The 23,124-nt window shown below is 48.3% G+C and overlaps 10 protein-coding genes across 10 annotated transcripts; 4 read left to right on the forward strand and 6 right to left on the reverse strand.

Moving 5' to 3' along the window:
• Positions 1-354: 354 nt before the first annotated feature.
• Positions 355-1,596, forward strand: FSUBG_3403 (cycloheximide-inducible CIP70 (cytochrome P450 family); the record flags this gene model as incomplete). Its single annotated transcript, XM_036681281.1, has 2 exons — positions 355-1,187; positions 1,245-1,596. The coding sequence occupies 2 exons, from the start codon at positions 355-357 to the stop codon at positions 1,594-1,596; spliced, it is 1,185 nt and encodes a 394-aa protein (XP_036541055.1).
• Positions 1,597-2,296: 700 nt separating this feature from the next.
• On the reverse strand, positions 2,297-3,604 carry FSUBG_3404 (uncharacterized protein; the record flags this gene model as incomplete). The annotated part of the gene is made up of 1 exon (XM_036681282.1): positions 2,297-3,604. The coding sequence occupies one exon, from the start codon at positions 3,602-3,604 to the stop codon at positions 2,297-2,299; it is 1,308 nt and encodes a 435-aa protein (XP_036541056.1).
• A 701-nt stretch (positions 3,605-4,305) lies between these two features.
• Positions 4,306-6,612, forward strand: FSUBG_3405 (alkaline phosphatase; the record flags this gene model as incomplete). Its single annotated transcript, XM_036681283.1, has 9 exons — positions 4,306-4,785; positions 4,858-4,972; positions 5,020-5,195; positions 5,248-5,317; positions 5,368-5,622; positions 5,671-5,864; positions 5,921-6,016; positions 6,066-6,318; positions 6,371-6,612. The coding sequence occupies 9 exons, from the start codon at positions 4,306-4,308 to the stop codon at positions 6,610-6,612; spliced, it is 1,881 nt and encodes a 626-aa protein (XP_036541057.1).
• Positions 6,613-6,782: 170 nt separating this feature from the next.
• Positions 6,783-7,453, reverse strand: FSUBG_3406 (catechol O-methyltransferase; the record flags this gene model as incomplete). The annotated part of the gene is made up of 2 exons (XM_036681284.1): positions 6,783-6,815; positions 6,866-7,453. 2 exons carry the CDS (start codon positions 7,451-7,453, stop codon positions 6,783-6,785), a joined length of 621 nt encoding a protein of 206 aa, XP_036541058.1.
• Positions 7,454-8,720: 1,267 nt separating this feature from the next.
• Positions 8,721-9,736, reverse strand: FSUBG_3407 (uncharacterized protein; the record flags this gene model as incomplete). Its single annotated transcript, XM_036681285.1, has 4 exons — positions 8,721-8,793; positions 8,852-9,114; positions 9,162-9,675; positions 9,726-9,736. 4 exons carry the CDS (start codon positions 9,734-9,736, stop codon positions 8,721-8,723), a joined length of 861 nt encoding a protein of 286 aa, XP_036541059.1.
• Positions 9,737-11,415: 1,679 nt separating this feature from the next.
• FSUBG_3408 (uncharacterized protein) lies at positions 11,416-15,481 on the forward strand (the record flags this gene model as incomplete). The annotated part of the gene is made up of 11 exons (XM_036681286.1): positions 11,416-12,873; positions 12,988-13,609; positions 13,931-14,061; positions 14,120-14,268; positions 14,341-14,382; positions 14,430-14,496; positions 14,543-14,585; positions 14,647-14,659; positions 14,707-14,796; positions 14,849-15,191; positions 15,245-15,481. 11 exons carry the CDS (start codon positions 11,416-11,418, stop codon positions 15,479-15,481), a joined length of 3,195 nt encoding a protein of 1,064 aa, XP_036541060.1.
• An 85-nt stretch (positions 15,482-15,566) lies between these two features.
• Positions 15,567-16,364, reverse strand: FSUBG_3409 (acetylesterase; the record flags this gene model as incomplete). Its single annotated transcript, XM_036681287.1, has 2 exons — positions 15,567-15,920; positions 15,975-16,364. The coding sequence occupies 2 exons, from the start codon at positions 16,362-16,364 to the stop codon at positions 15,567-15,569; spliced, it is 744 nt and encodes a 247-aa protein (XP_036541061.1).
• A 512-nt stretch (positions 16,365-16,876) lies between these two features.
• Positions 16,877-19,000, reverse strand: FSUBG_3410 (cutinase transcription factor 1 beta; the record flags this gene model as incomplete). The annotated part of the gene is made up of 4 exons (XM_036681289.1): positions 16,877-17,591; positions 17,639-17,827; positions 17,879-18,507; positions 18,680-19,000. 4 exons carry the CDS (start codon positions 18,998-19,000, stop codon positions 16,877-16,879), a joined length of 1,854 nt encoding a protein of 617 aa, XP_036541062.1.
• Positions 19,001-19,497: 497 nt separating this feature from the next.
• Positions 19,498-22,016, forward strand: FSUBG_3411 (uncharacterized protein; the record flags this gene model as incomplete). Its single annotated transcript, XM_036681290.1, has 2 exons — positions 19,498-19,630; positions 19,681-22,016. The coding sequence occupies 2 exons, from the start codon at positions 19,498-19,500 to the stop codon at positions 22,014-22,016; spliced, it is 2,469 nt and encodes an 822-aa protein (XP_036541063.1).
• Positions 22,017-22,313: 297 nt separating this feature from the next.
• FSUBG_3412 (uncharacterized protein) lies at positions 22,314-22,632 on the reverse strand (the record flags this gene model as incomplete). Its single annotated transcript, XM_036681291.1, has 2 exons — positions 22,314-22,568; positions 22,618-22,632. 2 exons carry the CDS (start codon positions 22,630-22,632, stop codon positions 22,314-22,316), a joined length of 270 nt encoding a protein of 89 aa, XP_036541064.1.
• Between the last annotated feature and the right edge of the window lie 492 nt (positions 22,633-23,124).

The following is a 23,124-nucleotide window of genomic DNA, read 5'->3' on the forward strand; positions in this document are numbered from 1 at the left end:
GCATCTCTCAGGCACAGCTTCGTAGTGGTGGCATTCCTCCACTAGCGATCTTACAAGGCTAGCTTGGCCAGGTTTAGCGGAATGCCCTGACTGTCAGCACTTGTCACCGATTAGTTCAAGCACTACAGCTCGCTCGTACTTCGTTCACGCGAACCAGCCAGTGAGAAAGAGCTTATACCGACGCTTTACCTTGTCATGCCAATCTCCTGGAGCTATAAAGTCTGTGGTCGCTCGATCGCCCAAATCCTCTTTGTCATTCATCATTTATGTTCGCAGCCCAAAGTATAACCTTACAGGCGGCAGTCATCCCCTTGGTCTTTGTACTAGTGAACCCGATATTGACTCTTAACTGCCATGGCAAATCCAGTACTGGAGTCGCTATCGCGGCCGGCCATTGCTGCGCCGCTCCTTCTGTTGATGTCGTACATCATATATCGTCTTTTCCTTAGGCCCTCCAACTTGCCTAACCTACCAATCATTGGTGCGCGTAAAGGCGACTGGTTTCCTATCCTACAAGCCAAAATCCGCAATTCGCTCGACGTCAAGGCCGCGCTCAACTCGGCGTACATCCAGTATAGAAACCAGGCTGCCATCTTTCCCTTGATCGACGGTGGTAACATCATTTATCTTCCACGATCAGATACAAAGTTTGCCAGCGAGCAGCCTACCAATATGCTCAGCATGCACGAATCGGCACAGCAAGATTTGCAGACGGACTACACTACTATGGACCCATCACTTACCCATGATCCCATTCATTTGGAACTGGTCACCACCACGCTCACCAAAGAGGTCGGAAATCTTATCCCAGATCTCGCTGAAGAAATTGAGTATTGTGTCAGCAAGCAGTTGGGGAACAGCACGGAGTGGTCTGAAATCTGCATCATGGAATCGGCGCAAAAGATGCTCAGTGGAATTACCAACCGAGCATTCCTCGGTCTTCCGCTTTGTCGAAATGAAGAGATGCTAAAGCTGGGCATCGCGTTTGCGCAGGATATTCCACTGTCATCAATGGTGATGAAGTTATTCCCAAGCTTCGTTAAACCGCTGGTTGCGCCTCTTATCACCCGATCCAACAGGATTCACACGCGCGAGTTTGAGAAGATCGTTGAACCAGAAATCAAGGCCCGTCTAGAAGAGTACGACTCGCAAGATGAACACCTCAAGTCTGATCGGAACGATTACTTGTAATGGCTGATTGAGCAAGCTAAGGAGATTGGTAACCCGAAGAACTGGCAGGTTAGCGCGCTGGCTCAACGTGTTCTGCTACTGAACTTTGCATCTATTCACACGACGACGTTTGCAGTCACCCATGCTCTTCTTGACATTGCTTCATCATCTCCCGATCTTATTCTTGAACTTCGCGAAGAAATAGAGAGCGTATTAAAGCAACACGATGGGAAGTGGAACAAACGCGCCGTCGCGCAACTCGAGAAGCTCGACTCGGCGATTCGCGAAAGCCAGCGCAAGAACTCAATTGTCTCAATCGGAGTTTCTCGTACCGTCGTGGCTGAGCGACCGCGAAACACCTGGATCGCACAGAATAGGATCCCTCCTATGAAGGCGACGCTGAGAATCAGGAGAATTGGAACTTAAGTTGCCATCAATAATGTAATAGCCCTGATCATGCGGGCGCAGCGTATCACGCCGTCTGCGCACATGCCTTGGGTATCGATTTGGAAGTTCCTGGGTTGGGGATGGGCAAGAACTCTGCGTCAAAGACCTTGCCTCAAAAAGCGACAGAGGTTCGAGACTTCTATAACAAACACAAACCCAGGTTATCGGAGGGTATCCACGAACAGGTTCTCTTCGCTCCTCTGACATTCAGATCCCAGTTTCCTCCTCCTGGGGCAGATCCCTGGTCTGTCTCAGATCCACCATTCTGTCCTGTTTCCCTCTCCTCAATCGGCAACCTGAGCTCTGTAGTCGCTGCATCCAATGACATGGTCGAGCTCACCGATGTATGGGTCGCCAGTCAATCAATAGTTACTGGTGTTGCAGTCTTCCTTGGCAGCTGGGATGGGAAGATTAACCTTTCTAGTGTTTTCAATTCCCAACTTCATAGTGAGGAGTATGTGCAAAGGTTCTTGGTGTGTATTTTGAACAGTGTATATGAGTTCAGCACGCCAAAAGATCTCCTTGCGGCAGACTAAGTGATAGAAGGATTTAGATGGTATTAAGATATGTTAGGGAAGTTCAGGATGAACTTAATATACCGGCTTTTCTAACTGCCTGCTCGCTCTGACGCAAGCCCCGTAGGCTTCTAATGCCCTACCTGAGGTTTGAGACGTGAGACCTAGAGGTCGAACAGGCACAGCTCGGGTTGGGCAGCAGAAAGGTCATAAAAGCACCCAAGTTGACGGTCGGTGAGGTTTTGGGATCGGCTGAATTGAACAACAGCCTCGGCAGGGAATGCCCAAAATCCTATCGCGGTTTCAACTGCTCCATTGAGATGCCCTGCGGCCTTCTGGAGATGCACCCATGCATGTAATTGGTAGCGATCTCTCCGCTCGCGAAGTCGCAGTTCCCGTCCTTCGCTTTGACACTTCGTATGCGTAACAGTGCCAGACTCATCGCTGATCGGCAGTTTGCTTTGGTGTGTTGTGTAAGCAAATTTGCAGACACATGGCGTTGTCACTCCCAATTTCTCTACCAACTCCACCCACTCTTTGTATTGCTGTTGGAGAGCTGACCGGCTGGAAACGTCGAAATAAATATTGTCAATAACCTCGTGCCGGATGATTCGTGGATCCTGCTGACGTGAGAAGTCACTAGTAGGCCCTGCAACAGGAAGCGAACAGCAATAGTTCAATAGGCCCTGGTTTCTAACGGGAGGTTTGGGGAATATTCTGGCGACATCAGCATAGTGCATAAATGTGACACTTTGAAGCCGAGCCATGACTTGCCGCAGCTGTTCTTCTGAAGGGGCATAACGAGGAAGTTTACGAAACTTGGAAAACGAGTATTGATGTAAGAAGGCTACGTGACGTAACCCTACTTTACGGGGGTCATGATCCCAAACATCATTCGCAAAGTTCGCAAACAGGGACACGCCATCAATCTCCAAGGTGTCCAGCTCAGGATTAAGGACAAATGTCCCTGGTACGAGAACTCGATCTCTTTTCGGTATTTTGGCACCGTATGGCCGAGCGTGGACGAAGGCCATTCCTTGTGGATTATGCTCGGTGTTCTGATCACTTGTTTCAAGTGAGTCTATGGCCGAGGGAGACTTCGTGACGTAGAGACAAGGAAGGGCCACGCGATAAAATCGTTGGGCGCTCGCACGAGATTCGACGCTCGCACCGAACAAGGCGCTATGCTTTGGTGGATGATGTAAGAGAATTCCATATGGCTCTGTGAGTCGCCAGGATTTAAAAGGTATTCCAGCGCGATGCATTTTGCCAGTCCTCTTGTTCATGGTGCAAAGTTCAACTTTGATGTATCGCTCGCGCGTCAGGATTCGCTCCCAAATCATAAGTCGCAGCTCCGTAGGAAGTCTAGGAAAGAAATGAAATATTGCATTCGAATTTGGAAACTTCGGGTTCAAGATGCTGGGCACTTCGCCAGATGGCCTGGCCTGGGGTGATTGGTTGGAATGTTCCATGGTGAGGTCAAGCGTTCTAAGGGAAGAAAGTCGAAATTCGAACCTAGGTGGGCGAATTGCTATTCTTATACCAGCGAGGGACAAAAGTTTAGTCAGTGAATCGATGTTAAGTTTTTTCAGTCAGAGTTTGTGAATCTAAGTTAACAAATGACGAAGCGTTATTTTCTTATCACCAGAGCTGTAACTTAGCGGATAATGAAACCTAAAATGTTAATTAAATTCATTCTTCCACGTCTAAATCTGTTGTTGAGTGCTGGGTTTCTGGCGTTTATTCCTCAGAGGACGATGACGTCTGGCACATCTCGGGCAACATCCATAAAACGGGCAAAGACATGGCCAATGAGCATTTAGACAGTAATAATTGATAATGCCATGTCCTCATTCTTATTCTTGACTAGTGGTCTCAAGCCACGCATGAGCTAAGAGAATCCTCCTGCCATGTTGAGCTGTACCAGGCGCGCTGATCACCTACTGATTGGTCGCTGACATTACTACACTAACCTCATTCTCAAAGCGATCGCATTCTCTCAGCCGAGTATACGATCGCTTTCAGGCGACATGTGATATCAGTTACTCGGCATTGTGCTATTGCCAGATGGGGTAGAAGAGGGGAAGCTGTTCATGTCATGTATATAAGACGATAGTTGACTGCATATTGATCAGTCAACAAAGACGTACATCCCTCAAAACATTATTCAACCATGAAGACCTATGTATTCTCAGTACTTCTTACTCTTGCAAGCTTTTTAGTCTTCTCCGAAGCCAGCTTCGATGGTAACATCAACTATGGAAGTCCCTCGCCTCGACATACGCAGTTCGGCATCGATGTCGATCAAGTCCAGCGACGTTCCTGGAAGCGTGGCAACATCGCATTCAAGCCAGAGGAGCTGAACTTTACCCATGGTGTTGCCTCAGGCGATCCATGGCCCAACAGTGTTATACTGTGGACTCGAATTGCCCCAACCAATGTCTCCTCCGCTGACACCGCGCCGATTGATGGAACCGAACCGCTTTACAGCCATGAGACCAAGAAGTTTATAGAGGCTGATCCTAACCCTATCTGCGTGCACTGGAAAGTCTTTCCAGTTGGGAAGAAGGACTCAAAGTCAGTCGTTAGCAGTGGAAAGGCGTATACTACAGCGGATATTGACTACACAGTGAAGGCATGTTCCCATACCAAGGTCAAGCAAGGGAACTAACCGAAGAAGGTCGAAGCAAAAGGGCTGAAGCCATTAACAACATACAACTACCAGTTCAACATCTGCAACTCGAAAAAGTCAAGCCCTCTCGGAAGAACTAAGACAGCACCTCGGCCCGATGATGATGTGTCGGAGATCAACTTAGCAGTCTTCTCATGTAGCGCATACTGTAAGTGCGGAGACACTCATCTGCCAACCACCACTGACCAGTCAAAGTTCCAGGATATTTTAACGTCTACGGTAATGCTGCCCGGAAAGATAACCACGACTGGGTTGTTCATCTTGGTGACTATATCTACGAATATGGCACCTATACACTGTTCAAGGAGCGCGGCTCCATTCCACAACACCCGACGTATTCTTTATATGACTACCGTGCACGCCACGGACAGGTCTGTTACCACACACTCATGAATCTTCGAGGCAGGCTCTGACGCGACATAGCACCGGACTGATCCAGACTTGCAACTCTTGGCCCAAAACTCAGCTTGGATCACAACCTGGGATGACCACGGTAGGGCTCACTCCCCTTTTACAAGAAGTCGGGCCATTAACATGGGCCAGAACTTGCCGATAACGCGTACAGAGATGGGTATGTCGACTTCTTCGACCAGCCAAATACCTTCAAGGGAGAAGGTCCGAAGGTGGCCACGGATGCTCGCAAAGCCAATGCTGTTCGCGCGTACTTTGAGTGGATGCCGATCAGGCAGACTGATATGGACGATGGCCTCCGTGTATGGAGATCTTTCAAGTTGGGAAAGCTGATGGATCTCGTGATGCTGGACACAAGATTGTATGACCGAAGTAAAGGAGTCGACTGTAAGTACTTTCTCAGCTGCCGAAAGTTCTACTTCTGACCGCAAGTAGACGTCAACGAGAAGTATATCGAGAAAATCAGCGACGATCCGAGTAGGACTTTGATGGGAGGGCGACAGGAGAATTGGTTCTACCGCTCCTTGTCCGAATCCAAGGATAGGAACGCAACCTGGCGAGTGATCGGGAACCAGATCGTATTCTCTCACATCAAAGGGGATGCGGCTGGAGGGGGAGACACCTGGGATGTATGACTATCATATGTTCCTTCGATCAGAGGAGTCTGACTACTAACGTCCAATAGGGCTATATCGCAAACCGAAATAGAACACTTAATCATCTATACAAGAACAAGATTGACAACAACATCTTCCTGTCGGGAGATAGTCATATGAACTGGGTATAGATTCTACCACTGTTATTTCCGTTACACCGCTGACTCTTATTAGGTATCTGACTTAGCGTGGCTGGGCACTAAGAAGTACGACCCCAAGACGGGAAAGGGTGCCATTGGGGCTGAATTCGCGGGCACAGCCGTGAGTTCATGGGGCACATCGGGTCTCAAGTCCATCGAGCCTGACGCAGGAAAGCTGTCTCGTAAAGCTATTGCCGAGAACAAGGAGCTCTTCTGGCAGGAGGGCTACTACCGTGGCTATTTTCAGTTATCAGTCACTCCAAAGGATGTCTCAGCTCAATTCTTTGGTAAGCCAATCAATCATCATAATTGGTGGACATGAAACTAACAGGGACACAGGCTCGCCATCAATTGCGACTCATAACGCTTGGGAGATCCCATTAGCTAATTTTACGGTTCTTGCTGGAGACAATCACATCCATCGGCCTAACGATGGCGTCCAGGCTGAATCTGGAGCCCTGAAGTCCGGAGATATAAAGCACACAAACTTGACGCTAAATACGGAGACCGGGCTTTGGAAAATTCAAGGTTTTGACAAGATGTACCTTAACCCAGAGCCTAGTTTCCTTGGCTCATCCTAAGCAACATGCCAAGGAGCTTCACAGAGTGTGAAATAATGTTGAAGTTCGGTGACAGAGATAATGCACATAATTTATACGGCGACGCTATATACTATCATTATCCCTTGTTGAAAGGTAGATCAATTGTTGTAGAGGGGGCTCGGCATATCAATAGACATGACAAGCAACAGTTAGCCCTTGTATTCTGTCACCTCAATCTCATCCTAGTCATCGATCAGCAGACTGATGGAAATGCGCGTGAGTCATAACTTACCTCGAACTCCCCAGGGATAATCAGACCCATAATCGCTCGAGTATCCATGGACTTATGTTCCTTGACATACTGTTTGTACTCAGGTGCACCAGGACGAAGGACATTATCTGCCACAATATAGCTCCCCTTCTTGAGTAATCCAAGTGATTCAGCGACTTGCAGATCTGCAACATACAAATCTTCAATGTGGTCCAGAAACAGCATATCCACACTTTCCAATTTCCCTTCTTCCTTCAGTCGTCTAAGGGAGTCAGCAGCTTTTCCCGTAATCACCTTTACGACATCTGATAGTCCCGCTAGATCGACAAGGTTCATAGTGATACCTGCGAAGACCGGATCGGCTTCAAGGCTCCAGTAGATGCCGTTATTAGCGTCTTGGCTGTCCTTGTGCGCGTTTCTCAACGCGTTCCCCAAGAACAGTGCTGAGTACCCAACATAACCACCCAGCTCAACAAAGACACTTGGCTTTGTCTCAGCAATAAGAGCAGCGATCTTTTCTGCTTTGTCGGGGCCAATGTTGATCAAGAAGTCTTGTTGAGCGGCAAATTCGTCCATGGCTTCACAGATGACCAGGGGATTGTTGCGCATATTTGGGAAGTTTGGATGCTCATAAAGCCAGCGTAGAAGAACAGCTTCGCGACCATCATTCCAATTGAGAGATCAGCATGTCAGTGATTGAGAGACTACTTCAGATAATGAGAATACCTCAACGTATGCGTCTCCGAGCTCTTCCAGCTTTCGCATCGATGGATACTTTCCATACAGCTTCCTGCGTTCTTCCATGGTAAATCGATTGTATTTGTTGTAAGATAATGAAGAGATAGAAACCGGCGGGACATGTAAGCAAATAAGATGCCCCTTTTATTGTCGATCCATGCTTACACGGCTTGGACGGCAAGGGTAGAACGTATGACATGCCCTTGTTGATAGATAAGCAAAGCGAAAGGCGGGGTTTGTCACAACACTCTGTGTAAAATGTTTCCTACGACGCATCATCCCTTTTAGCCCCAGATATAGCTATCAAGTATCAACATCTTTTGTAGAAGAATAGAGGAAGATCTCAATTCTCCCCCGTAGAATCTCTGCTCATACGAATTGTCCTCGAGCTTCCATGTTGCAGCACAACTTTCGTGACTTTCTAGAGACAGCAGTCTGTATTGAGAACCATCATGTGAAGTGAATCGAGTAGAGGGTAGATAGATTTTAGTCTTCCTGGGAGCAAACCGTAACAAATACTGGTTCCTACAATAATCATCACAGAAGGAGTCAAGTGCAAACTTGGCTCTACTTGGTGTTGATACAGCTGGCGGGGGAGGTGCAGGGTTTGAAAGCCATTGAGATATTTCCGTTATCTCATCATGGGACACTCTGGCACGTAACAATGGGTCAACAAGGGAATGATACACCACCTGGGCCGTCCTCTTGATCCATTGCTCTAGGACTTCCTTGTGACCCTTTGTACTCTGGCGTGCGTTCAACTCCGCAAGAGGATAAATACCAGTGGCTTTAAGCTCGCTCAATTCTTGGACGAGGCTCTTAAATTCCACAACTGTTTCCGGTGGTAGCCGAGGGTTATTTGGTTTGAAATGAGACGAATAGTTAAGCAAGAGATCTCGGCATTGACTTCCAATCCTAACGAGAGAGCGCAAAAGGTCTCCTTCGAACGGAATGACGTGAACACGGCGAAAGACAGATACGTCCACATCTTCATCGTCAGTATTCGAAGAGGGACTTCTATCAAACGGCATGGCGGAATTTTGTAGTCGTGACAGCGCTTGTGGTCGTAAAAACCTCGATCTCCACTGCCTGGTCCACGAATCCCAGTTCACGGGTTCAGGCGGAGGAACCGGAATCGTCAAACTGCTAGAATCAATGAGATGCCCAATTGCACCTCGTCAGCAGTGTCTGACCAAAGAAAGCATTTCGGGCTAAGACAGATCTTAAGATTACGTGCTCTGCTATAAGAAATCTCCGAAAGACACTTACCATTGGTATCCACGCCTAAAACTAGATGATATCGAGTCAAATACGTAGTCACATCTAGGACATCTAAATCCAGTGGACTGGCTGCCAAGCCGCTCTAAGAGAATTGACATATTCAGTGAATCTCCTGGAACGATAGATGTTGACCAGTGTTCTGGCTTGATGGGCATATTTGTCCGTGATTGCATAACGACGAATCGTCGTCGCTCCACTAGGCGGTGACCCGGCTTGTTGTAGAACATGACGACCAGGAGCCGGCATAGACCCTAAATAATGTCAGTATAAAATCAATTAAACTGAGACAATACTATACCTCCCAAGTATCACACATTTGAAAAGGCAGGGCCATCTTAATTCCAAAGGGGTTCTCGAACTCCAGAATCGGACAGTTCACTCCAGGCACTCTCATGGCTGACTCTAGCCTCGTTACGATACCGTGAATTGAGAGTAGCATGTCAGTATTTCGCTGGACGAGATCGATTATCTCATTGCAGTAATGAACGAGAGTCCTGATCCATACCTCCAGGTGCTCAGTAAGAGAGAATAGTCGGACGAGCTGTGATGAAGCCACTCCCATGGTGTCAGTGACGGCATCTAAAATGCTACTTGTCTTTTCGTTGTTCTCCTTGACCAGCTTCAGGGTGTATTCGTTTTCAGTTTGTGACAAGTTTGCAGAAACCACAAGCTTCTCTAGTCGTTCCGAGCCCGCCTTTGCTTCAACCAAACAGGTCCCTATTTCACGAGAGGCTGTCTGCGTGGTTATAATTAGGGCCTTCAAATGGTCTGTGAAGGGATTATTTATGGTATTTCCCGGCCTTAGACTCTCCCTAAGCGATGTCAGACGATAGAACGTGGTTAGTGATGTTGGATCACTCACCAGTTTTGCATAGTTAACAGGGTATTAATGGCCAAGATCTCACTAGTTAATATTGCGCGAAGTTCATCCACTTCATGGCGTGAGATTGCCGACCAATGCAGCCGCTTCTTGAAGCTCCGAACCCAACCTTTTCTGCTGTTGTCTGAGCAGCCTTTTGGGCCTAAGGTATTCTCGTAACGCCTCATCTTTTCTTCAAACTCCTGTAAGGGACCGAGACATTGCAACGCGATGGCACGGACTCTTTCAAGTCTGGCTTGCTCATCGACGCGACTCGATACGAGATGGAATGCCTGGTGGCAAACTTTCGAGAGAAAGTCAAGCTCAATTGCGAGCCGCTGGAAATGGTGTGGCGCTTCTTTATACGACTTCACCTCGACGGCGATGCGTTCGATCAGGCCAGCGATGACGATCAAGTCGCCGATACTACCTCGGTCAGTGATCGTATTGCTCAGAAACGAAGGCAATTATGGATGGTACCTATACCCAAACGACATTGCACTAAGGCTGATAAGGATTGAACCGGCTTATCAGAGTGGCTTACAGAGCGCGATAACCATACGCTGTTTCAACGGCTGCACAGAAGCTAGTGTCTAAGAAGCAAGAAGAATAAACCTCGTGAGACCTGGCAGAAGAATAGCATGACCTGATCCAGGGATGGGGCGTTCTAAGCCAATCGTTGGGCCGCGCGGGGTGAGGCTTACTGAGGACGCCTTTGCGAGTTATCCGCGTTTTGGTGGCGGATTTTCGCCAGGTGACCGTCTCGTCAGCTCCAGAGGCTGAGCTCAAGGCAGACAGGCATTTTGCAGTCCGACAAATTCAGCCGTACTGGTAGGTGTTCCTTTTGCAGTGTGTAGGGTTTCTTACTCATCACACACAAATTTCAAGGCCTTCTCGAGGTCGAAGCGAGAGATGTTCTATATCTGCTCCATCAAAGACATCACGGTCGTTTTTCCGTCAGCCACGGTCTGCAGTTTCGATCCTGGTGTCATGGGCGGTCATAATATCATGTAGCCACTCCACCAGCAAGGGAATCACATGGCAACGGTTCTGCAGCCGCACTCGCCCGTCAGCTCAAAAGGCCGTTCCTAATCTTTTGTTCAGGCTTACAGTTAGTGTAGCGGCGGGATTGCCAGGGGGATGCATTAAAACTTCGGACCTTCATCCTAAGTGATGAAAAGCCTTAGGTAAACTTAGGCTAATTTAGTATCATTTAGTATAGACTTAGAGGTTCTTAGACTAAGTATTTTTGGCACCATAGCTTAATGCCAGAAGTCTTGCCCCCCGTGGATTGCCTAATGTTAGCACGAATGTGGCTTTTCAACCCTGTTAATGGACCTATGATAGGCAAGTGGCGAAGTCGTGGGCGCTTATGAGCTGACCATCCAGAGCCGTTGCAGAGCCTCGTCAAGCTCTGAACCTCGTAGTTTTGACAATGGCCATTATATTCCTCTCAAAATTGTGTATTAAACGTCCAGAACACTGATCGGCGCGCAACTTCTGCGGGGAGCCCCATCGGACGTCGACCATGAAATTCAGTCTAATGTTTCATCGATGATACTTCCGATGCCTGGAACAGTGATCAATTGTTCTTGCGTTGTTCACAGCGATCACTTGATCATATCACTCGACGTCAATACGCCTGTCATGCAATATCTCTTAAGAGGGGCAACCTTCAGGAAAGATTCAAGCAATGTTCTTCTCACAATTCTTGGGTTTCCTATCAAGTCTGACCATTACCAGGTCGGTACCCATCTCTATGTTTCCCTTGGACCTCTCAACTGACCTCTCCATCCAGACATCGGTTAAACTTGTGTATCGTATCAAGACCAATGATCCATTTGAAGATATTGGAAAGGCTTCAATCGCCATCCAGAAAGGCATCACCCTACACGACATTTTCGGGCGATCTACAGACGTCAACGTCGACACAGTGAGATCTATGAGTCTGGATAGGGCCAGTTTACCAGCGACATTTGAGAGTATCCGACTAGCGATGATACGCGCACTCGTTACACAGATATCAAAGGTTCAGACCCTCAGAACTGACAATACCTCTCGCGATGCTCATCCTCCAGAAGAAGTCATGACGATTGTTGACAACATCAAACCTGTTGTAGGATGTATCGATGGTATAGTCAGTGATGCTAGTCCCCATCTTGTCGTCAGTCGCCTAGGGCATGCCTTTACTATTTTGAAAGTGCTTTGGCCAAAAGACTTTGAGATTGAATCGAACTTCCATGCGTCTATGCCCGGGGCGTACGGAGACGAGGAATCTGACACTGGTCTTCTCCACGACATTCCTCCTGACTGCCCTAGAGCACTCAGAAAGCTTATCACAGATTTGTTTCTGACTCAGAATGCCCCAGGGATCACCCGAGCTCAACTTTCTGTCAAGAGCTGGGAAGCAGCCAAGAGACCAACATTGACAAGTCAGTTCAAATGTGTACCAACCTTTGCCGGAGCTCTCGCGACATTCAGCCATGATTTATATCATCGCTCGACAGATCCCTCAAGACGCACCGAGCAAGCAGTGTCTCAGTTCCAAGACGTGATGGGCGTCATTCAGTTCTGTCATCTTGTCATCATCACCCAACTTGACGCTCCGTACGAATGGTACTGTAAATCCACTGAGGGCCATCAGATCACGTCAGCCGCCTTGGGGGCTTTGCCGTCGTACTTTTCTGGAGCTTCGTTATTTTCCAGAGTCCTAGCTTCATCATTCATGGAGAGTTTGGGCGTAGGAGCCATTTCCGCCGCTGGAGTAGGTGTTACTGGTGGTATAGCTGTATTGTTTGCAAGCACCGCTGTCATTAACCATTTTCTCAACAGGCACAAAGAGTATCTCAACCTGACATTTCCTGGTGCTCTATCTACCATCCTACAAGCACTTGGTCTTCCAATAGCTGAGTCCGAAGACATAGTGGAGAAGACTTTACTCGATCGTGTAAGGCAGGATATCGGAGGTTGTCGTGCCCCAAAGACGTTAGAGAAGTGGAGGATAAAGCTCGAGGAGGGCTTGAAAGACTATCCCGGGGCAAAGGCCAACCAATGGTGCATCACACCTACCTCGTTCTGGCCTAGATGGCTTTCCAGTGTTGCTCAAGTCGCCCAGCTCCGCCTACAGCTCTCGGACAAGATCTGCATCGGGGTACAGGGCTCCACGGAAGCTGGCAAAAGTCAGATGCTGACAGTGCTGACTGGTGCAACGGAGGACTACTTCAAGCCCGGATCCAGCAGCCTTTGCAGGACTTTGGGCATCTAGTCGTACGACTCCATTGACCTTGGTGGCATTTACCTTGACAGTCCCGGCTTTGACGATCAAAAGCCAGAGATCAAATACATGGCTGATGTGTTCCAAGAGCTATTCGCCATTGTTATAATCGTCATCCCCATGGACCGAACACGATCTGAGGCCACTGAAAGCGCCCTACGTATAGCTATCAAGCTACTCCGTGACCAAGAGGATAAGCGACCGCTACGGATTCTACTGAGCCAGGCCGATGGTCTGGACCACCACCGTAACAACAAGCAGGTCTTCAGAGACACTCTACGCGATGTCAAGGAACAGTTCATGTCCAGATTTAGACAAGAGCTGGGCGAAGACTTCACCACTTTCAGACAACAGCCGTTCCATGATGGAGTTGTTTGCAAATCGGAAAGGCTGGAAGATATCATCAAGCCATTCTCGACGCATGCCCAGATGAGTTTAGACGGCATTAGTGCATTGGCAGATTGTCCTCCTGGAACCCCGTGCAAGATTGAAAGAGCGAGCCACTTTGGGAATTTGTGCGAGTTAGCTGATGCGGGAGAGATATGGGACATTGAGTCGCTACGGTCCTGGCTGCGGGATCTTTCACCCACCAGCGTGCCGATGTTGAGTGGCCGTGTGCGGGTATATTGTGACTAGTTTCGGTAATATGATGTTTTCTCATTTTAGTATTTCTGTTCTGATAGCTGCTTGATATACACGACTTGTTCCGTTTGCACCATGTATGTGTCGGCTAAAAGTACCTGCAAGGGCCCCTGTTTGTGTGTGGGTTGCAACATGACATTCTGTATATATGCCCACCTTCCATATTGGTTGAGCACAAGAGGCGAACCTGGCTGACATCACATCATCCGATGAACCCCGCGCCGTGTTTACTCCTAAATGCCGCAGCCAGACCTAGACCATACCTCATGGTACTTGGACTATTCATCCTTAGTCTTATTGCTCGTCATGTCTGATCCACAAACCAGCGACAAGGCTTTTGATCAGCCTGCGCCGACAACAAGCACCGCGCCCCAGGAAGAAGTTCCGATAGGGCTGCTCCCCGGTCAGCATTGGACGCAGACCGTACGTCTCCAGCATATCACCCTTCGTATTTGATGGGATTAACATTCTGGCGTCCCAGGAGCCTGATCAGGACGACGACGACGACGATAATGACTCAACATTATCAGACTCCGCAAGCTCAACGGCTTCACTTTCCTCCGATATCTTGCGCTACCGAGAGATCAACGGTAGGCGATATCATAGTGAACAAGGCGATGCTCAGTACTGGTTAGTCGTTACCTCAGCAGTCTCAGTACGCTGGAATTCAGTTCGGCACATTACAGCTGACCCATTGCCTAGGATTTCGAATGACAATCAAGCCAATGAAGCGCTGGATATCAAGTAAGGAGCTAGTCTATGAGATTGGCCGCTTTACTTACAACTCCCAGTCACCACGTTCTGATTCTCATGTACAACGATAAACTTTTCAAAGCGCCGTTGAAGGACAATATACAGGTACTCTTCGATCCGCATGATGGGGCTTGAGCTTTTTGCTGATTAGTCTGCCTCGGTCAAGAACGTTGTAGACATTGGAACAGGCACAGGTAAGGATCGCGTCACTGTCTCCCCCATCGAAATCGACAACTCTTAACTATGCTTGACTAGGAATTTGGGCCATGTAAGACCCTCACGAACAGACCTTAAGGGCATAGCTTATACTGACAGGGACTTTGCGGACGAGTTTCCCAGCGCAAAAGTGGTTGGGATCGATATTTCCCCAATCCAGCCAGGCTGGCTTCCACCAAACCTCGAATTGTTGGTAGAACATCGATGATAATATAGTTATACTGATATACTGACCTTTCAGTCAAATCGACGATTGTACCCAGGAGTGGACTTTCAAAGAAAACTCACTTGATTATGTACATATGAGATTCCTAGTCGGCAGCATTATTGACTGGCCCGGACTGTTCAAGCAAGCATATAAATGCCTGAAGCCAGGAGGCTACATCGAAAGCCATGAGTCCTCGCCTTGTATTGGGAGTGATGATAACTCGGTATCCGAAGATAGTGCCATGGGCCAATGGGGTAAGATCTTTATGGAGGGGGGTCGAAAGCTTCAACGACCATTTTCTGTTCTCGAGGATAATATTCAAGTTGAAAGCATGAAGGAAGCAGGATTCGCGAATATTGAGGAAGAAGAAATCAAAGTACGCATTGCATCATACTTTTCGTCTAACTCGTTCATTCTAACAAAAGCTAGGTGCCCATCGGCGGATGGCCTGAAGATCCGAAGCTCAAAGAGGCTGGTCAATATTTCCAGGCTGCAATTCTACAGGACGTGGAAGGCACTCTCATGTTCATTGCAAATCTCTTGGGGTGGAGTAAAGAAGAGATCCACGTTTTTGCCGCCAGGTACCGTCGGGAGATCAGGTCAAAGAAGGTCCATGGGTACTTTCGTGGAAAGGTGGTTTGGGCGCAGAAGCCACTTGACAGCTAATACTCTGACGTTGTTTCGTTCAGCGATCTTTGGAGCAAAATACATGTTGTTTCTATCGCAGGGATAGTTCCCGTTTCTCTCATAGTTACTCGTCGCCAGTGGCAAACTCTCCCTTTGCAATCTTGTCGCTGAGAGCCTTATTGGGAGTAAAGTAAGATGAGAAGTCCTCCCGCGCCTCCAGTAACAGATCTACTACCATTCTTCCGAATACAATCTCTCCTGCGGGATTGAGATGCGTCCTATCGCCTTCTCCCCAGTTATAGCGTTGTGCGTCCTCATTACCGATGGCGTTGACATAGTCAGTGCTAGCTTTGTTGAGTTCGAGATATTTGGCGCCGACATCTCCAGCGGCTGCGATAGTCTCTGCAGCCCACTCCTTGAGGTTCTGGACGACCTCTCCGTTTTGGAAAGTGCGGCGCGTGAGTGAAGTGATGAAGATCTGGTGTTCTTGTTAAAAAGGATGAAATACTTGCAGATCGGATAGGGTACTTACCAGTGTTCCGCCAGCCGCTTTGATCTGATTGCCAATGTCGACCAGGTTGGCATGGAACTCATCCAGTTGCATGACCTTCTGATCATTGTGGCCAAACTGAATGGTCACTACAGGCTCAAATTCGGCCTTAGCCGCACTGACGTCTTTGATGAGAGTGTCCCAACGACCATTGGACTTCCAAGATACAGTGGTTGAGCCACTGACACCTCGGTTGTCGCCTTTAGCTGGGGCGTTCAGATATGATAAGAAGCCATTGCCCCAGCCACCGTCCACAGCGACGGTCGAGTCACCAATGAGAAAGAATTGTGGTGGTTTAGCCGCTCGCGCAACAGGGCTTGACTGGACAGTGCCAAGAACGGTGAGTACCAGGCCCGCAAAAGAGAATCTCATTTTGACAGTTTCTTGTTAAGTTGTAAGTGACTTAATAGTAATGGCAGCCGGAGGTAAAGATTTCATGAACTCTCGCCTCAAGCAGAAGTACTATACTCGTGGATGGGCCGAGATCATCTCAGTATTTATTTTCATCATTCGACCCGGTCCTGGCAGTTTATATCGTGCAGTTAGACCAGGGTCATGGTGTCGTGCATCCTCGCGGGTCCGCGCCTTTCGGTGCAATGATACCACGAAGTCGCATCGGAAGCGTATCCGTCGATGTCGCCATTCCTTGTCGATGCATCGGAGTGAGATATGCCGCAGACGTATTTGGAAAGATCGCCATTAGCTTGTTTCTCAGTAGTGGAAGAGATATTTCCAGCGGGGACCCTATCCGCAGATCATGCCCTGCTGCAGCGGCCCCATGAAAGAAAAGGGCAACTGAACATTACTAGAAAAAAGTGACGAAACTCCACGAATAAGTATACACAAATCAACCAGAACACAAATATTCTCCCTTCATCACTAGTTCAAGCCCAGAGTACGTCTGTAATCTCCTCAAACAAATTCGCCGCCCAAATTGCATCATAGTCAAAATGTGGCCTAGATGATATGCTGCTCGCCTCCCTCTGTACGAGCTGAGTACTAGGTGCAGTTAAGTCATCCAATATCTCAACATGCTCCGCTTGCCCTTCATCGTCTGACAGTTTTTCGTCGAGCTCAATGACCCTCGGCAGACCAGCAACACTTTCAGATGCGCGACGCTTCCGAGGCGTATACAGAGTTGTCGCAGACAAGGTGTGTATCGGTCCGTAGGCCAACCTCTTCATCCCCGCGTCGTGGATAATACATGTCGATAAGTCTAGTTCTGTTGGTGGCTTGCCGGTGATCAGAGCGTAGTCGAGAGACAGTCGAAGGCGCATGTATTGGCGTGTGATGAACAGCTCGTCCCAGTACTTTGTAAGACTCTTCGATGGCGGTGACAATGCGCCATCTGCTCCTGATGACTGCCGACGCCCTGGAGGTTTCGAGTGCGGGCGTAGGGGTAGCTGAATGGGCGTTGATTGAACGATTTGGGTGATCATTCTACTGATATCTTCGGCACCTTCAAAACGCTTACTGCACAGGTGCATTGCTTGTGCGTGATATCTCGTTAACAGTTGGTCTTCGTCGCTTTCGAGGTCCTTGGGCGCTATCCTCTCATCGATGGAGCTCAGCATAAGCGGATATGCAATGTAGGCAATGCTAAACAAGGTTAGCTAGAGCAAGTCGATTAACAGCTAGTAACTTACGCAGATATAGGAAGGTGTTGAGTTAACCCTTCCTGAACGATAAACCCCACTAATTTGGTTGTTTCTGTCGTTGCATAGCTTATATCCTTGCCAATATTCCGGAGTACAGTGTCGTCAATGATGTTGACTCCTTTTTGTCGCTGCTCGATCATCATAGCCTCATGATTACCAAGAGCAATTTGGGCAGCGCTACATTCATCGTCAGTCGAGAGGCCGAGACGCCTAAGCTATGCCACTCACTAAGCATAGATGAATACGACGCTTGATATAAGCGTTGTGGATCGGTGCGCCCCCGTGCCATTGAGAAATGGATGGAGAGCTTTGTCCGCTTCTTTCTTCCAACGGGCGAGGTTACTTTTCGCGGTCCTGATCTGAGACAGTGTTTTCTCAAAATTGTCGAGTGAGTATGTGATATCGAAAGCGTTCGGGCCATAGCAAATCGAAAGAGTGTCTGTTAGAATAACTGCCAGACGGCATTGGAAGTTTATGATATCTGCTAGCTGGCGCTTCGTTCTAGGGTCATACACAGCAGAGCTCTCTGCTTCGTCGGCAAGATCGTCAGGAGTGATCAGATCTAAGGTAACATTGAAGCTCGAAGGTGTTATCTGTAGAGGTTTTCGAAGACCGAGAGTTAAGACTCTGTCTCTCCAGAATAGAGACCACCAAAGCCTCTTATTGCTCCTCTTGCGCGATATACTCGAACCGGGAGCTTGGAAAGTGTGGGCTTGGGCAACTATGGCGTTTTGAATAGCGATAGCGAGCCAAGTGCTTCCTGCGTGTGGTTCAAGAGCTGAGAATTGGAAGGTCAAGAGTAAGGCTGCCTGGGATTTGGTGAATGCATCACTTTCCACTCCAAGGTCAAATAATAGCTTGAGAAGGTCAGTGGTGATACGTGACTTCAGTGCGCTTAAGTACCTTGGCTCTTCTATAGAAGATATTCCGTGCCACTTTCACGCTTGTGTATCCAGCATTTTTGAGTACTACGGGCGATACGAACTGTGTCTTGTCAGCCCTGTCTCAGGGAAGTTGGAGGGCCCTTACCGCTGATGCTGCGAAAAGCATCGCTTGGAAAACGAGCAAAGACATTGGCTTCACTTTCCGGTCGCCGCCTGCTTCCCCCATGTACATATCCCAGAATTCTTTCTCGTCTACTAAAGGGTAGTAGGGATGTAGGTACAAGAAGTACTGGTTGATGAACTCTTCTTGAATGGTTTGTACAGGTAGGTGGAAGCACCGGTTAAGTTCGAGAAAGTCAACATCTTGTTCAGGAAGGACTCTAAGGTCAAGTAACAATAGAAATGGCTGTGTTGTGTACAGGACTTCCGACTGGGAATATGCCGCTGAGGGTCTGGGCTTGGACATGATGCCTCAGTCTGCGAATGCTGCTTCTATGGCTGAGAAATGATCCCCTTGTATATTTGATGAGATGCAAAGACCTTGGTGTACTTTTTGGTCTCGGTTTGAGGGTTTGGAGTGATAGTCTGGTCATCCGTCGGACCGTAGACTAACCATCCTCAACATGAGATGAGCTGAGCGTTATCGGAGTCCGGCAACCAAACTTCCGTCCCCACTTTCAGCTGCCGATACGACTCCACTTACTGACAAACAAGTAGTGCCTTACTGCCTCAGGCCTGAAAACTAGCCTAAATCGGTAAACCGCTTAAGCTCCTCCTCCAAGCTTTGATGCTTTTCTCCAACCTCAACGAATCTACTGACATATGCCCAACGAAATCTACCACGTCACAATCTTTTTATTCTCTTTGCCAATTAATCACCCGCTAACTCATACTCCCATTTCCTTATCTACCTGAACGCATCATATACGATGGGGAAGACGAAAACCAGATCAAACTACTATTATGATCATTACGAAGGCCTCTTCTATTGTCCTTGAAGATCCCGATTTTGCCGGTATCAATCATGAAGCACAGCGCGAGCTGATGGCCTATAGTGAGGGAAGGTCAGAGGGTTGCCCTTCAAGAGAAGATGTCCGTGAGCGAGCCCAGAACTACTCAAAAAACATCTTTGCAAGCTATCATCAGCTAAACAAGATACTCGAGAGACATGGGGCCACTATCCAAAGAAGATGGATGAAAAACCCCGTCAACAGAGGCTTCAAATTCTCCTCAAATATTGGCCTGATATGCCTGTTAGCCATCGTCCTGATTTCGCGGCTTTCCGGCAAGAGCATGCAGTAGATCGACACGCACATGGATCCAAGCTGAAAGACCATTTCATGTGGCCTACTGTCAACCAGGAAGACCTGTCGGGGCCCAAACTCATTCTCTTGCTGCTGAATGCCAGGGGAAGACTTGCTCCTCCTGCCTTTGCTGCAGTTGATTACGAGGGGCTGTGGTTTGGCAAAGCGACGAGAGGTCTCCATCCTGAATTTCTTCATTACCATACCATGATCATGCATGGTGCTACAAACGCTGAGGAATACGGAAAGCTCATTCACTGGGAGTCTCACCCAGATGCCGAAGAATGGGTGAGAACACGAAGGCAGCTTCTCCCTGGAGACGCCCTCTTGGTTCTCGAAGTTCAGGAACGTCTCATGAAATTTCTTGTTGACTGCTGCCACCAAATTCTTCACGAGATTCCCCCAGACATCATGATCAGCGACGAATACCCCATCCAACCCGAGCCAACATTGAAGACGGACAGTGACGCCTCTGGGTTTGCCTCCCTGGCTGTAATCACTGCCGAGGCTCCCTACAAGCGACCAGCAGGCCTCGATCTTTGGAATTTGCTTGATGTCCTTGAGGCTAGGATGTTAGCTGCACAAGATCACATTTGGTCCTTACGAGAGGACCCTGCCTACTTTTCTGAGCAATTCCGCGAGTACCTAGACCATCGCGAAGAGATGCTTCCAGACACCAATGGTAAACCGCATCCTGTCACTCAACCCCACCGAATCAATACCCTCTGGTCCCGAGTGCTTCTCAATATGGTTGTGCACGCCTATTCGAACCTACATTTCTTTGCAATTTTGTATGCTAAAGTCCTGAATTGCATCGAGTCTGAGGAATCCTCTCACAACGATATCGATCCTGCGAAGGATTTGCCCGAGACGTATTTTCACACTTTGACGTTATTCAAGTTCTGTCTGGACCAAGCAGTCACGGTTTCTTTAGACCAACTGGAGCACTCTGAATTCGCCTCACCTCCCATGCGGAAGTTCTTCGCTCGCATGCCACCTCCAGATCCTTATACCTCAGATATGAATGTGATCCCCCGTGCGGGGGTCAAGATTACTGGAGTCGATAAAGAGGTCTTATTCCTCATTCAAACGTTGTGGAAGGATGACATGGGGCTTTTTGTAGCACGCTTGCCGCTCGTCGTTGATGAACTGGAGCGGTTGATGCAGGCAGATTCCAAAGCAGATGCACTCATATCGGCTCATGTCGCCAAGATACTTGGTGATATTGCTATTGTAGCACAGTGTCTTAAACAGCTGGAGTTGTACCAGCCATGGGCCGCTCAATTCGACGAGTCTATCCAATCTAACATTGAAATACACCGGGAGTCTTGGAGTAAGATAGGGACCGATTTCGGGCAATTGCACGATGCCTTCCTGAGGAAAGAGTTTGATGAAGCAGCTAGGCTCGCAGAGCCGTCGGGTGGGAAATTTACCTATCCGTATAGCAAACGCCGTACCAAAGAGACGGTAGATACCATGCGCCGAGCTGAAGCCAACCTGGATATAGTCTGGGCCAAGATCGACCAAATCACTCAAAAGAACGTGACAGGGTTTGAGAACACTATGGTTTACGCACTGCTTTCCGGATCGCGGACCCTGCGAAGGACGCCTGAGTGGGTTGAGCCTATCAAGAGTGACTCGAAGGCCGAGTCTATTACGAATCGAGATCTATGGGAACTCAACAAACCTCTTTCGAAACTGTTTCTAGGCGAGCCTACGCAAGAACCTAAGAAGTTCAAACCAGAAGTCAAGTCAAAGACCAAGGTTAAGACCAAACGTGATCCTAAAGCGCTTGCCACTCCCGAAGAGGCGACCCCGCCGGCAGTTGAAGCAGAACCAGCGACTGAAGCCACGCAGCCCACATTTGCTGTTGATGCCAAAGCGCTCAAGGTGTTCCGTACTCTGTTCTTCGATCCCGAAGTAACATCGACTCCCGGCTTGATCCCGTGGAACGACTTCCTCTATGCCATGGCGGCGACTGGCTTCAAGATTGAGAAGCTGTATGGCTCGGTCTGGCAATTTACTCCGACTCAGCTGGACGTTGAACGCGGTATCCATTTCCATGAACCGCACCCCATGGGTAAGATTCCTTTTGAGACGGCTAGACGACATGGACGGCGATTGACGAGGGCTTATGGTTGGCATGGGGGTATGTTTGTACTGAAGGAAAAGTCTTGAAGGTTTAAAATGTTAGGGTATGTTTTGCTTGGATTGCTGTAGACAACTAGATCTGGGTATTCTCATATACTCGGGTAATAATGCATAAATATTTATCAGGTTCAGGTTCTATCCCTACTCCGTTTTAACCGCCATTGCCCCTACTTCGCCTTGCATGCGACCGTAATACCTGCTAAGTAGTCTGTGGTAATATAAGCTCCCAGCCACAAGTCTCTTCTGTAAATAACCCATCTAGTTCAGAAGTAATGCCTGCAGTCTCCCCCGTTCTTTCGGCTTGATAATGGTGTCTCATCCCTTCTAGTGGCACCACTTTTCGCAATTCTTGGAGGCTTCAAATTGACAGTCATTCTCACAGTCTTGCTTGGCGATAGTTGGTCCTTCTCTCAAGCAACCAACATGACACGTCAAGCCCCAAGAGAGAACACAGTCATAGTAGTTTCCCTTTGTGCATGACTTGGACTTGCGAGTCTCAAGGGTAGATACGGCCTCAATGTCGGCAGCGGGAGCAGACAGGGCGATGCTCGATAAAGCGAGGACGCTGATGACGGTGTTCTGAGGAAGTATCAGTGGCATTTGTCAGGAGTTTTATCGGCCTACATACCGCGAGGGACCACATATTAGAGAAATAGTAATTTGTGGCTTTTGAACTTTGGAGTATGAGTGATAGATGATGGATAAGATGAAGACGAAAGAGATCAAGGAGGCAGGAGATGATGCCCTTATATAGATCTGGAGTACCCCAATTATACGAGTTATTCGCCAGTAAACACACCTTTCAAGCAAGATATCTTATGACTATGCCACAGGCCGTCTGACCCGAGTTGCCGAAGTTCCGGGCCAACATCCTCTCCAGGGATCCTGTAGATTCTAGCTGCATAACCGCCTACTCTAAGAGGATCGACAAGGATTTGCCAGGTAAATACACACAGAGAATATAAGCATATGTGCTGCCGCAGCTCCGTACGGGAATGGCGAGTTTTAATAGTCACCTGTACAAGATAGGGACGGCGGCTTGGGGCATGTGGGATTGTTAACAAGCAGCCTAGACGATGGAAGATTTTCTGTTTCGACGCACAAAATGGGAAGTACAGGGCGAGGCTATGGTACA

The sequence above is a fragment of the Fusarium subglutinans genome, assembly GCF_013396075.1.
Source record: "Fusarium subglutinans strain NRRL 66333 chromosome Unknown NRRL66333_c0000029, whole genome shotgun sequence".
NCBI classification, from domain to species: Eukaryota; Fungi; Ascomycota; class Sordariomycetes; order Hypocreales; family Nectriaceae; genus Fusarium; species Fusarium subglutinans.